General features: G+C 45.8%; 1 protein-coding gene across 1 annotated transcript in view; it reads left to right on the forward strand.

Annotated features, from left to right (window-relative positions):
* The first annotated feature begins 2,935 nt into the window (after positions 1 to 2,935).
* The window catches only part of ZDHHC17 (zinc finger DHHC-type palmitoyltransferase 17), a 67,306-nt gene continuing 55,454 nt past the window's right edge, over positions 2,936 to 14,787 (forward strand). Inside the window, exons 1-2 of the mRNA XM_056846516.1 lie at positions 2,936 to 2,964; positions 9,539 to 9,665. Coding sequence (XP_056702494.1) covers positions 2,936 to 2,964; positions 9,539 to 9,665 — 156 coding nt within the window. The remainder of the gene's footprint in view (positions 2,965 to 9,538; positions 9,666 to 14,787) is intronic.

Here is a 14,787-nt window from a genome sequence, read left to right on the forward strand (position 1 = left end):
AGAACACATTCACGGCTTTTCACGGCTCTGGGGGGGCATTTTTAGAGGCAGGGGTCCCAAACCTTCAGTGTAGCTTCAGGGGACCCTTCTTGCAAGAACCCCCAAGTTTTGTAAAGATTGGGTCAGGGGGTTCCGACTTATGGGGCCCAGAAGGGGTCCCCCCTCCGCCCATTGGAATGAATAGAAATAAATAGACTGTTTGGACCCAGAGTTTGCAAAACCATGCAAAGCAACACGTGACACGACCTTGGGAGTTTGCAAACCATGGAAAGGGACAGAGGCGCACTAGCTATGCATAAGGAGCAGGTGGGGGTAGAATTTCCCCTTTTGCATCGAACTCGGGAGTCAGGAGTCTTGGGACCGGGCAAGTGCATTGTTTAAGTCACAATTTGAAAACCAGTTTTGAGCGAGCATCAAAATAGACCTAACTGATCTTATGAATGAGGGAAAACCTGAGGACACACAACTGAAGCCCCCCCTCAAACCAGCGAGAGAGAGACATGAGCGGGCACACACACCCAGGCAGAATGGGCAAACCCCCCCTCTCAAACCAGTACGGCTCGGCCCCAAACGGGAAAAAAACCAAGGAGGATGAGGCGCAGTTGCTGAGCAGCACCAGGGAGAGACTCATGCAAGCCACACCGTCGCACTCAACCCCAGGCTAGGGGCAAAAAACAAAAGCAGAGCACAGTGCACACTCCCACAGAGGTGAGCGGGCACACACCCCTCGGCAGAATGGGCGAAAGCCCCCTTTGGCTTCCCCCCCACAGAAACTGCTCCCCTCCACACACACACACAGGAGAAAAGGTATAGAGAAAAAACCCCAAAATCAAACTGTGTGGATGTCTTCCAGCAGGAGCACAGAGGAGAAGTAAATCCAATCCTATTCTGGTAAGCACCAGGAAGGTGTCCCCCCCCCATCCTTAATGTGCATCTTTATTCCATTTACAGCACAGTTGCGGCTTTCCGCAGCTCCGGGGGGAGCATTTTTGGATGTAGAGGTCCCAAAATTTCAGTGTAGCTTCAGGGGACCCTTCTTGCAATAACCCCCAAGTTTTGTGAAGATTGGGTCGGGGGTCCCGACTTATGGCCCCCCCATCCGATGTAACTACACCGAAAGTGCACCCAACAACACTCAAAGCGTAAGTAAACAGCGTAACTAGCATGGGTAACGTATCTTTTCATTACAACACAGCCAAAGTGCATCTCATAAGGCTACTAGTGTAAGCGCGACCTGTGCCAATTGCGTAACTTCAGTATTGATATATTTCAATGCTGCTGGATTCAAATCTTCCACAGCAACAATCACACTCGCAAAGAATTCAAGCCCCCCCAGGACAGGTAACCCCCCCAAAATCACACTCCACAGAGGCAATCAAGCCCACCTCCCAGCAGAACAGGTAAACCCACCCCCCTTTGGCTTCCCCCTCTCTCATACACACACACAGAGAGAATCCCCCCCACATACACACACACAGAGGAAACAAATTATAGAGAAAAGCCCCAAAATGGGTTTACTGTGGATGTCTTCTGACTCTTCTCTTCCATCAGGGACTGGGAGTCAGGACTCAGGAGTAATCCAATACGATTCCATTTATGCACGGGAGTTTTTGTCTTGGATTTACCGCTCTCTAGATGCACAGGATCGCCTGCTCCAGATCATTCCAGTGGGTGGATGGGGGGGACCGCATATCTCAGGACCCCCTAACCCAATCTTTACAAAACTTGGGAGTTATTGCAAGAAGGGTCCCCTGAAGCTACACTGAAGGTTTGGGACTGCTAACTCCAAAAATACCCCCCTGGAGCCATGGAAAGCCGCAAATGTGTTTTTAATGGCTTTATTCCAATGGGCAATTTGGGGGGGACCCATTCGGGGCCCCATATCTCGGGACCCCCTGACCCAATCTTTACAAAACTTGGGGGGTTTTGTAGGAAGGGTCCCCTGAAGCTACACTGAAAGTTTGGGACCTCTACCTCCAAAAATACCCCCTCGAAGCCACGAATGTGTTCTTAATCGCTTTATTCCAATGGGCAATTATTGGGGGGACCCCTTCCGGGCCCCATATCTCGGGACCCCCTGAACCAATTTTTACAAAACTTGGGGGTTCTTGCAAGAAGGGTCCCCTGAAGCTACACTGAAGGTTTGGGACCTCTACCTCCAAAAATGCCCCCCCGGAGCCGTGGAAAGCCGCAAGTGTGTTTTTAATGGCTTTATTCCAATGGGCAATTTAGGGGGGACCCCTTCCGGGCCCCATATCGCAGGACCCCCTGACCCAATCTTTACAAAACTTGGGGGTTCTTGCAAGAAGGGTCCCATGAAGCTTCACTGAAAGTTTGGGACCTCTACCTCAAAAAATGCCCCCTCCCCGAAGCCGTGGAAAGCCGTGAATGTGTTCTTAATCGCTTAATTCCAATGGGCAATTTTGGGGGGACTCCTTCTGGGCCCCATATATTGGGACCTCCTGACCCAATCTTTACAAAACTTGGTGGTTCTTGCAAGAAGGTTCCCCTGAAGCTACACTGAAAGTTTGGGACTTCTGCCTCCAAAAATGCCCCCCGGAGCCATGGAAAGCTGCAAATATGCACACGCACCCCCCACACACGGGGATCTCTCTCACACACACAAACAGACACTCTCTCTTTCTCTCCCCGGGCCAGGCAGCAGCTGGGCTCATGCACTGATTGGCCAGAAGAAGACCAGCTTGCCCACCGATTGGCCGCGGGAGAATGCTGCTTACTAACTGACGGTTATGCTGCTGATTCTGAGCCCCCAAATTTGCCGAATTTATTCAGCGTGCCCCGAACTCGCTGAATTTGGCTCGTCATTTTCCCACCTTTTTTTTTAATTCGGTTCCATCCGAACTGAAAATTGCCGAATTGGGGGAAATTTGGCTGTTTTTCGGTTCGGGATGAACCGAATCGACAGGTTAGTGCCATGACTGAGAAAACCCTCAGTACTTTAAGGTAATAAATAATCCAACAATTTCAATCAAAATGATGTCATTCTATTGCATATTTGGTAGGATTTGTGGGTATAGTAAAGCAGTAAAAAGTTTTTTTTAATCCCATTTTAAACACGCTTAGTATTACTGACTATAAGAACCAAACTAAAGAAAGTAACCCACTATGGCAGCAGAATACAGATAAAGCAATGTGGATGGTCAGGGAGGAGAGCGTGAAATGAACTGTGTCACTGAACAAGTGGTGAAAACTTTGGGAACAGAACAAGCTCTCAAACGTCTTTTGCACTGTTCTCTACTGTATGCAAAGAGCCACTGAATATTTTTTCCCTGCTAAGGTTCTCAGCTGTTCTATTGGCTGGAGATCAGTTGTAATAGCAAGAGATCTCCAGCTACTACCTGGAAGTTGGCAACCCTACTCTCAGCCTTACCTACCTAACAAGATGTCTGTTGTGGGGAGTGGAAAGGAAGGTTTGTAAGTTGTTTTGAGACTCATTAAAGGTAGGGAAAAAGTGGGGTATAAAAATTAACTCTTCTTCTCCCTCAGAACAGACCATTTGTGTGAGTGCTCTTCCCCCTCTGTAAAGTGTTCTCTCCCCCCCCCCTTCCTTGCTGCTGTCTAAAACATCCAGTTATTTTAAAAAGTAAGTACAGGTTGAGTATCCCTTATCCAGAATTCCGATATCCAAAATACTCCAAAATCCAAAACTTCCTGAGCGCCCACAGAGGGTAATAAAACGGCACGTGGGCAGGCCAGTCACACCAATGGCAGGTTCCCCACAATGACTCACATGCACAAAATTATTAAAATATTATATAAAATTACTTTCAGGCTATGTGTATAAACTGTATATGAAACATAAATGAATTTCGTGTTTAGACTTGGTCCCATCCCCAAGATATCTCATTATGTGTATGCAAATATTCCAAAATACAGAAAGCTCTGAAATACAGAACACTTCTGGTCCCAAGCATTTTGGATAAGGGATACTCAACCTGTAGTTAGGTTCTATCATGAATCAATGCTATAATAGGTTAAAGATTGCTGGAGTCTTAAAACTTAAGAGCAGAACCTTGTGAAATCAAATATTTCTGTATGCAGCAATCCAGCAGGTGGCAGGACATGCTCCATCGCACTGTTTTGCCTCTTAATAATTTAACAGGCTATCATCTTACCTTACTCAATTTAGAGTTTTCTATTATCTCCCTAAGTGCTCAGGATTACATGTTAGGGATTGCTTATGCATGTTTACTAAATTTTTAGAAATTTGCCTTTTGCATTTCATGCATTTACTGAGAGGAAACATTACCGTAACATGAGTCTGGCCATGACAAACACAACTGCTGTGTAAAGCAGAAGCACTTGTGAATCCTAATGTTAATAGCCATGACAGATCAGAACCAAGCTCCTTTGTAAATGGAGGTATTATATCTTCCTACAGGTTATGGAAAGAAATTGGTATAGAAATAAAATTGCTAGTCGAAGTTCATCTTTAGACAGCAGGGGGGAATTAGAGGCATTCTTTGTATTCAGCAGGAGAGTCTACTTTCTGTGTGGAAAGAAGCACTTTAAATTTTATCTGTATATATTTAAAAATAACAATATTTCTACACAGCTATGAAGGCTTGTAGCATATGTGTCCGAACAGAGGATGGCCTGATAGTCAAGTATACAAAGATTGTAAAAGCAGGCCCCTACATGCCGAAGGCAGCCACTCATGGTCTCATGCTTGGAAATGGAAAAAACAAAGTTTTAGAAAAATAATCTACAAGCAGACGGTCACCCATTAGTGTTTAAAATCTGCTCCAGGTCTGTCTGGGTGTGTAAAGTATCATCAACTTTCAGCCAACTTAAGGCAACCACAGCAAGGGGTTTTGATGCATCTGAGAAGCAGAGATGGTTTGCCAGTGCCTTCCTCTGCAGAGTCTTCCTTGATGGTCTCCTTGCTTAGCTTCCGAGATCTGAACTAGATTGGGCTATACCATGTGGCCTTCACTCTCTCAGGTCTGTTTAGAAACTGCTATACTGCTAACTGGCCTTATCTGGAAACATTACACAACTGGAATATATATGCTTTAGATATAGTAACCAGAACTCAAGTATGAGAAGTAGGGTTGCCACCCCCAAGTTGGGAAATTTCTGGAGATTTGGGGGTGGAGTAAGGTTGACAGGCCTCCCACTATGGCAAGACACTTTCCACCAGCACCCTCCCATCCCTGCCACCAGACAGTTGGCCAAAGGAAAGAAATCAGGCAAAAATCACTGGTGTCTCAATGGCATAGCTGGGGTTGCCAATCTCCAGGTGGTGGCAGGAGATCTCCTGCTATTACAGCTGGTCTTCCAGCTGATAGAGATCAGTTCACCTGGAGAAAATGGCTGCTTTGGCAATTGGACTCTATGGCATTGAAGTCCCTCCCCTCTCCAAACCCTGCCCTCCTCAGGCTCCACCTCCAAAATCTTCAGGTATTTCCCAACACTGAGGTGGCAATCCTAGGCATGACGTCAATTCTGGGGTAAAAATGAAAGTGATGCCACTCATCTCTAGGATTCAGCAGAAACCCCTGGCTTTACCGTAGTTTCCGCTGAATCCTAGAGCTGCATGATGTCATTTCTGAGTTTGCCCTGGAAATGGTGTCACCATTGATGTGACGGTGGTCTCCCCAAGTTCCAGCCCCTCAGTCTCCTGCCAGAGGGTGATGGGCACCTGGCATCCCTAGGATGGAGGCTGGGGGGCAGGGTTTGGGGAAGGGAGGGACCTCAGCAGGATATAATGCCACCAAGTCCACTCTCCAAAGCAGACATTTTCTCCAGTGGAACTGTTCTCTGTAGTTTGGAGACCGGTTATTATTCCAAGAGACCTCCAGGTCCCACCTGGAGGTTGGTAACCCTAGTGAAGAAGAAAAAAACCGTTTCACTTTACTAGTCCTCAGGGCACAGCCCAGACTGCAACACCATGATATGGTCAAGTTATTTCTGAAATAAAATTGAAACTTGTGAGAGTGTATGTTTGTGTTGATACTGGAAAGGGGATCCATATTAAATATTTGTACCAGGCCAGGAGAAATCATGTTCGAGTCCCAGCTGTAATCAAAGTACTTCAGGAGCCAGCGTAGTAAAGTGGTTAAGAGCAGTGGTTTGGAGCAGTGGAGTCTGATCTCCAGAACTGGGTTTGATTCCCCCCTCCTCCACATGAGCGGCGGAGGCTAATCTGGTGAACTGGATTTGTTTCCCCACTCTACACACGAAGCCGGCTGGGTGACCTTGGGCAAGTCACATTCTCTCAGCTTCACCTACCTCACAGGGTGTCTGTTGTGGGGAGGGGAAGGTGATTGTAAGCTGTTTTGAGTCTCCCTTAAGTGGTAGAGAAAGTCAGCATATAAAAACCAAATCTTCTTCTTCAGATGATATATTATGCTTAAATTTAGTATCACATTGTTGCCACTGTGCCCTGTATGCCCTGGTAACATCTAGATTATTGCAATGTGCTCTACATGGAGTTGCCCTTGAAGACTGATTGGAAACAACAGTTGATACAAAATGCTGCAGCCAGAACACTGACTGGAGTGGATTGTAGGAATCATATCACTGCCAGTCTTGTTTCATCTAGGCTGGCTTCTAGTTTGTTTCCAGGCCCAATTCAAGGTGCTGATATTTACATTTAAAGCCCTATATAGCTTGGGGCCAGCATACCTTAAGGACAAAAAATCCCAACATCAAGTATAGGCTGAACTTGCTGAGACTGAGAGGGGAAAAGATCTAGGGGTCTTAGTAGATAGCTCAATGAAAGAGTTAACCCAGTGTGCTGCATCGGTGAAAAAGGCAGTCTATGTTAGGGATTATTAGGAAAGGGATTGAAAATAAAACAGCCAATATTATTGTGCCCCTGTATAGATCAATGATGTGGTATCATTTGGAATACTGTGTACAGTTCTGATCACGGTATTTCAAAAAGGAGATCACAGAGCTTGAAAACGTACAGAAGAGGGCAACCAAGATGATTAGGGGGTTGGAGCACCTTCCCTAAGAGGAAAGGCTGAAGAGTCTGGGACTTTTCAGTTTAGAAAAGAGACAGCTATGGGAGGAAATTATAGAGGTTTACAAAATTATGCATGGGGTGGAGAGCGTTGACAGAGAGAACTTGTTCTCGCTCTCCCCAAATACTAGTACTCAAGGGCATCCAGTGAAGCCGATGGGCAGTAGATTCAGGATGGACAAAAGGAAATACTTCTTTACACAGAGAGAGAGATTAAAATGTGGAATTCACTGCCAGAGGATGTAGTGATGGCCACAGGCATAAACAGCTTTAAAAAAGGATTAGATTAATGGTGGATAGGTCCGTCAGTGGCTACTAGCCATGGTGACTAAGGGAACCTCCACACTCAGAGGCAGTCAACCTCTGAATCCCAGTGCCAAGAAGCAACATCAGGGAAAGGCCTCAGCCTGTATGTCCTGTTGTTGGCCTCCAGAGGAACTGGTTGGCCACTGTGTGAGACAGGATGCTGCATTAGATGGGCCACTGCTCTGATCCAGCAGAGCTCTTCTTATGTTCTTATGACTGCTTTCTCTCATATGAACCTACCTTTCCATTCCAGTCATATCCGTAGGTCCTCCTTTGGGTGCCCTCTCCACCTGAGGCTAGATGAGTAGCAGCCTGAGAAACAGCCTTTTTCAGTTGTGGCAGCCCATCTTTAGAAACTCCCTTCCCAATATTTATCTGTCTCCCTCTATCCCTGACTTCTGGCAGCAGGTGAAGGCTTTTTTGTTAACCCACTGTAACTATTACTGTCCCTCATTGTGTTGTTAGGTTTATTGTTCTGTCTATATGTTTTGATTGAATTGTTTATTTTGTATAAAGATTACTTTAAATGCTGTTTTAATGTTGAGATGTCTTAATGTTTGCTGCCTTGGGAACCCTGTTGTGGTGGAAAGGCACCACAGAAATGTTCTGAATAAACAAAACAAAACAATAGGGTCATATCTTAAGACTGCTTATGTGGCTTGTGGATTACTGTGTGAACATTTCATTAATGCTGGTGAAGCTACAGTTTGTTTGCATTCAGATATCATATTTAACAAACGTTAAGCCAACATAAAGCAGGAGTGTAGGAATCTTTATAACATCTCCCCCCATCTTTCTGTTGTGATTATAAAATCATTGGTCTAATAGATAAACATGAATCTAATGAAGCCAGTGCTCCCTCATGAAAGTTTATGCTGGAATAAATATTGTGAGTCTTTAATATGCCACAGGACTCCTATTTTATTTTGCTGATTCAGAATAACATGGATGATTCAGAATAACATCTAAAATACTCATTATGGAAAACATTAAGCCAGCATATGCATGAACCTGACATTGCTGGGCTTGAGAGCACCTCACCCGTCCCCTCTTCTTAGCAAGATTTTGTTGTGGCTTCCTAGAGGCACCTGGTTGGCCCCTGTGTGAACAGACTGCTGGACTTGATGGGCCTTGGTCTGATCCAGTAGGGCCTTTCTTATGTTCTTAAGATGGAAGAATCCTGGGTAGAAACTAACTCTGGGCACCTACTGTCAAAACTTCTAAAGAGACAGGTCAGGTACAACAAACACCACATGCTGGGGAGTGAATCCTCACAACCCTAGGGTACCAAGCCTTTAACTGGAGTTAGACTTGGATCCTAAACAGTCCCTTTTCTAACTATCTAACCAGAGACTAAGGGACAGTCTCTAGCCCTTCCAGGTATTAATCAAGAGTTCAGCCCTGCAAAGCGGGACACTTGCAAGTTGAGTTCCAAAAAGAATTACTCTGTTAGCTGTAGCTAATGGAGGTCGAAGTAGTGAATTTAGTTAGATTGAAGCCCCAAAACCCAAAGAGCACCACAGAATAGAATACAGTTTATTAAAAGAAATGTGCAGGAATGTACAAATATAAGAGCCATAAACAGTAAGGACAAAACAATAAAATCTAAATAGCTAACTTATACAAGCTTTGGTTCTTTAATCCAGATGTTACCTGATCAGATGGAGTCCCGTGGGCACTTTCACACAGCCCAAATCATGCACTTTCAATCCACTTTGAAGGTGGATTTTACTGCGTGAACTGGCACAATCCACTTGCAAACGATCGTTAAGGTGCACTGAAAGCGGACTGAAAGTGCATGATTTGGGCCGCGTGAAAGTCTTTTTACGGAAGATACTCCCATCCATAGATCTTTTTGATTACCTTCCTTTGCCTCTTTTCCCACCCTACAATAATGGCCTTTCGGAGCGGCGGACTCTGGAACTTGGCGGACGAACTAAGCGACGATATGAGTCGAAGAGGCAGAGACGGCCAACCCGGGCACGTGCGCGCGCGCGAATACAACCAGTCCACCGGGACCGGACGCCCCAGGAGCGAGAGAGGACCCTGCCAGCCGCTTTAAACCCCCGGCAGGAAGGGCGGCTGGGACAACCGTTCGCTGTCCCCGAAGGGACGGAGCCCCCCACCCTCGCGGATCCCGGCGGCCTCCCTCTTTCCCCGCCTCGCCGCCAGGGACTGGCTCCGGTCGCCCCTCCGCTCCCTCCTCCCCCCCTCCTTCCTTTCCTCCCCCCCCCGCAGCGTAGCGAGAGGTCGCGAAGGAGCGCGTTACCCAGCATGCAGCGGGCGGCGCGTTCGCACCAAGATGGCGGCGCCTCTGGATGAGTACGAGAAAGAAGCGGGCTGCGTCCCTCTCCTGCACCCTGAGGTGAGACCCCCGCGGCTTCCCGGCCTCTCTTCGCCGTCCCGCTAGGGGAGGGAGGGGCTGGGAAGGCGGAGGGAGGAGAGGGGAAGAAGGCGGCGGCCGTGGCCACCTCCGCCCTTGGCACTCCCTTCTCGGGGCGGGGGCGGCGGTTGGCCCGGAGGCGCAGGGAAGATTGCTGGGGCGGGAGCGCGGCGGCGCGTAGGCTTTGCTGGGGGATGGGGAAAGGGGGTGAGGCTGTGTGTGTGTGTGGGGGGGTTCTTTCTGTCAGGGCCCCCTCCCCCGCCCCTTATGTTTCAAGTAAAGGGGATGCTTGTCCCAGGGTATATATAGGGGGCAGCTAGGGGGAAGGTCAGCCTGGGCGGTCGCTGCCTCTGTGTCTTCTCTACTTAACCCTCCCCAGGCGTGAAGGACTCCGAAGGACTTGTGTTGTTCACTCGGGCAGGGGGAGCGGCATCCTTGTCGCTGTTTTCGACCCCTTCGGCGGACTGGTCTTGAAACTCAACCCTTTGGGGAAGTGCCACAGTGACACACGTGTTTCTGTTAAACGCCCTCCCTCACTCGCTGCTTGGTAAAACCCGGAATCCTCTGTACTGCAGAAGCAGACAGTGGCACAGTTTATGGCACCCCAGGGCTACTTTATAGATTGGGCGTTTGGTAGATGGCAGTTGGCTGCCTGCTAGGGGAAATGGTTCAAGACCTGGAATTCAAAAGCACTCGCTTGTATTGTGGAGTTATTGATCTGCTAGTTTGATGCTGACCAGGTTGGGGCCTAGTGCAGCTGACGCATTAGTCAGATACACATTTATTTAGAAATTAATGGACATCCCTAGTAGAACACACTTCCTTGAATGGATGCGTTGGATTGAAGCCTTTTCCCAGTTCACGTAAATCATTGTTTCCTAACAGTTATTAACTGTACTTCATGCAAAAACTACCTTTTTTTTTTACCCCGAAGTCGCTGTTCATATTTTTAATGTCAGAAAGAATGGTATTGATGATACCCATTAGGTAAGAACATAAGAAAAGCCCTGCCGGATCAGACCAAGGCCCATCAAGTCCAGCAGTCTGCTCACACAGTGGCCAACCGGGTGCCTCTAGGAAGCCCCCAAACAAGATGACTGCAGCAGCACTATCCTGCCTGTGTTCCACAGCACCCAACATAATAGCCATGCTCCTCTGATCTTGGAGAGACTAGGTATGCATCATGACCAATATTAATTTTAACTAGTAGCCATGTATACCCCTATCCTCCATGAACATGTCCACTCCCCTCTTAAAGCCTTCCAAGTTGGCAGCCATCACCACATTTTGGGGCAGGGAGTTCCACAATTTAACTATGCGTTGTGTGAAAAAATACTTCCTTTTATCTGTTTTGAATCTCTCACCTTCCAGCTTCAGCAAATGACCCTGCGTTCTAGTATAATGCGGTCTTCTATGGATAGCCAGTGGGAAGAGATTTGATGTTTTTCAGTGACTCCTCCCAGATAATAATGACAGCATTTGAGCATGCTACAGTTTTAAAACAACCCCCCCCCCCAAAGATTCACTCCAGTTTTTCCAATACCTTGAAGGCAAGTGATGGCTCTACTTCTTCCTAGAAAGGATAGCTTTCAGCACAATGGGATAAAATGAGTTTTCACCCATGCAGATAGTTCTAGTGTAGAGAGAGAATCTGGAAAACTCCTTTATAGAGCTGACTTTTGAAAGTTTGGTTAATTTTAGTCATCAGAATATAAACACTGCCTCCCTATAAATTTAGCAGTTATTTGAAGAAAATAAGAAATACCATGGAGGACAATGTATGCTTTTAATTATTGCTCACAGTGTTATGAAGGAGCCTGCTTTGGTTTGTTTATGGCAGGAGGGGAATCTGTGAGCCAAATAAGATTTTTAGCTTTTATTTTGTTTCTGGGTTTTGTTTTGTTTTTGACTGAGCAGATGGTATTTTCCTCATAGTGACCTCTAAAGCTTTTGTCTGAGACAGTATCTTAAATTGGTAATCAAACATTTCCCATATTGTGGAAAAAGTATAACAGTGGCAAGAATTCTCAAGGTTTGGGCAGGAAAGATACCATATACTTGGTTGTCTTGTTGGCAGAAATGTATGTGAAAAATAAAAAAGCACAAACATAAACCCCTAATTGGTCAATGATTTTACTTTACCAAAAGTAATCAAACACATGAAATATGAAGCAGCCTTATACTGAATCAGACCCTTGATCCATCAAAGTCAGTATTGTCTGCTCAGACCGGCAGCAGCTCTCCAATCAATAAATATGTTTGCATTAGAAACATGATCATTGCTAAAAGGTTGTAACAGAGTATGCCTAGGCACTGTACTTAAGTTGATGTAGGCTCAAAAGGGCTCAGCCCTCGAATCTTTGCATTTGGCGGTCTTCATGCCAGAACTCAGTCTTAGAAGATATGAGTTAAATGATATTACACATACAGAATGCATTCCCCTTACTATTAAGTACCATTGTTTGACTCTATATATTTGAAATTAGGACTAGAACTTTCTAGTCATATGATAATAAAAATGAAAAGTCAAAAATGTTTCATGTACATACTCTTACATATACTTAATGCAACAGTGTAAAGCAAGTCAATAGTATTATTAACATACCATGGATTGGGATGGTAGGGGAAGGCTCAGTTACAGTGCAGTCCTAAACAGAGTTACACCCTCGTAAAGACCATTGGATCCAGTGGATTTAGAAGTGTGTAACTGTGTTCAGGATTATGCTGTTACTGATATGTCAAAGGCCTTGAAATGAATACATAGCTTCACTGATTTCTAGCTCATTTACTTGATCACTGTGGCCAAACTATATGTTACATTTATCACATGATTGCCATGAGGACTTGCATCCTTATGACAGAGGTGAGTTTCCCATGGGAGCTCAATTCAGAAGCCCCACAGGGGCACAGTTGAAATTGGAACCAGGGGAGAGGGGCACCTGCCTTCCCCACATGCCATTTTCCCAACTGAGAATGGCCCTTAGGGTATTATATGCCACATCGGGTGGGCTGCATATGCACTAAATTCTTGGATGTGCAGCCACTCCACAGAGCAAATAATGCCCCCAAGCCAGGGCTACAGCACAGGAGAGGCAGGAGCCCCACCTCCTCCTGCAACGTAGTCCAGATCTAAATTGAGTTCACATGGGGACTTCATAGTTCACATCCTGCTGCAAGCCCCTGTGGTGGTCCCTTAGTAGATGTAATGTGTAATTTTGTCCTGTACTACATCATTTCTACTAAACGCAGCATTCATGCAAATTTAGGCTTCAGCCACTTTTTAGAAATTCGACACTTCTTAGAAGCCAGCCATTTGGAGTGGGAGTTAAGGACAAATACTGAGTATTTGTTGGAAGATGGGAGAAGGTCTTCTAGTCAGGTCTTCTAGATTTTTAGAAAGTTTATGGCATTGTAAAGGTCTGATGGGACAGGAGGGGAAAAGTTAGTGAAGGGTGTAATAAATTTGGTTTTTCCTTCTCTCCAGACCTTTTTTCTACTATAACCCTTCTAAAAAGCTAGGAGACTTAACATCATACTTAACATCATGCCCCCTTTCCCATTTTTCACCAAGAGCATAGTGTTCGACCTTGAGTCTCACTACAAATGAACAGTGACTAAAGAATATGGCACAATACCTTCATGTTCATTTTCTATCCTAAGATTACTGCCCTTGAATTTCACTGATAAAGGAGAGGAATAAACTTTATGTATAAATGCCCTGAGGTGCTTCTATGCATGCTCATTGAATCTCATAACTACAGATTTGTTATATCTGGGTCTCTATTCTCATATTGTCAGCAAAAAACTTCAGTTATTGAAAGACATTACTGTTATTTCTACTATAATAATTTTCATATTTTACTCAGTCTTCTCTGAAGAAAATGGTACTAAATAAGATACAGCTATAGGCTGTATCAAAAAGTTGAAGTTGTATGAAAATTGTAAAACAAGCAGATAAAGAAAAGGATGGAAAATTCAGATAATGGAAAGCAGGAGGGGGGAAATATGGAAAATGTGGGAACATGTGATCAGAATTTAGATAAGTGACATTTATTAATGTGCAGCAGTTATGATGTGCATTCTGAAATTTCTGTGTTATTTTTGGACTAAACTCTAGATAAATAGAAGAAGGTAGTGAGCTGGAAAACTGATTGGTTAGATTAGGCTTTTTATAGTCTGTGAGTTTGATTGATACAGGTCAAGGGCCAGACCATTACCGGTATGTACGTGTGTGTGAGGTTATACCCCATTGACTTCATTATGTATAATTTCTTCTCCTCTGAGGCTCGGGCATCTTGTAGCTGTGGGTTATTGTCCACGCCCTATCTGGGGAGGCAGGACCAAACTGATTTCCTGCTGCCCCCTATCGGGACACTAACCCACTGAACCTCAGTCTTTTGTCCTGCCTAGTGGGGAGAGCAGTGATTTTCACAGCTCTGGGAGTTAGGCTTAGGCTTTAGAGGTGTTTTTTTGTGTCTTTTCCCTTGATCCTTCCTCAGCCTTCCTTCCGTACCTTACATCCGTACCTGGACGACATCCTGATCTGTGCTCAGTCCAGGGAACAATCTCGCACTCATACCAACAGAGTGGTGCAGATCCTTCAAGACCATGGGTATTTAGTGAACTTCGAGAAAAGTTCCCTCAGCCCCTCACAATCTCTGGTACATCTGGGAGTGCGGATAGACTCTCGGAAAAACACCGTATCCCTGTCCCGAGAGAGAGTAGAGAAAATTGTCAGTCGGGCAGTTTCGGCCGCCAGCTCCAAATCAGCCAGGCTAATGTCCCTAGCGAAGCTTTTAGGACACATGATTTCATGCATAGCAGTGGTGCCATGGGCCAGGTTCCATTCCAGACAATTACAATGGCTCCTTCGCCCATACCAGGGGGACATTGGGATGAAGAGGGACAGAATCATTCCCTTACCATTCAAGGTCCGCAAAAGCCTGCGATGGTGGGCATCCAGGGAGAATTTATCCAAACCCACGCAGTACCTGCACGAGGATCCCCTCCAGATCTTTACGGACGCCAGTCTGGAGGGATGGGGAGCCACCCTCAATGGACAGATTGCCCAGGGACGCTGGTCTGCTCAGGAGTCGACCCAACA

Source organism: Euleptes europaea, chromosome 3 (assembly GCF_029931775.1).
Source record: "Euleptes europaea isolate rEulEur1 chromosome 3, rEulEur1.hap1, whole genome shotgun sequence".
NCBI classification, from domain to species: domain Eukaryota; kingdom Metazoa; phylum Chordata; class Lepidosauria; order Squamata; family Sphaerodactylidae; genus Euleptes; species Euleptes europaea.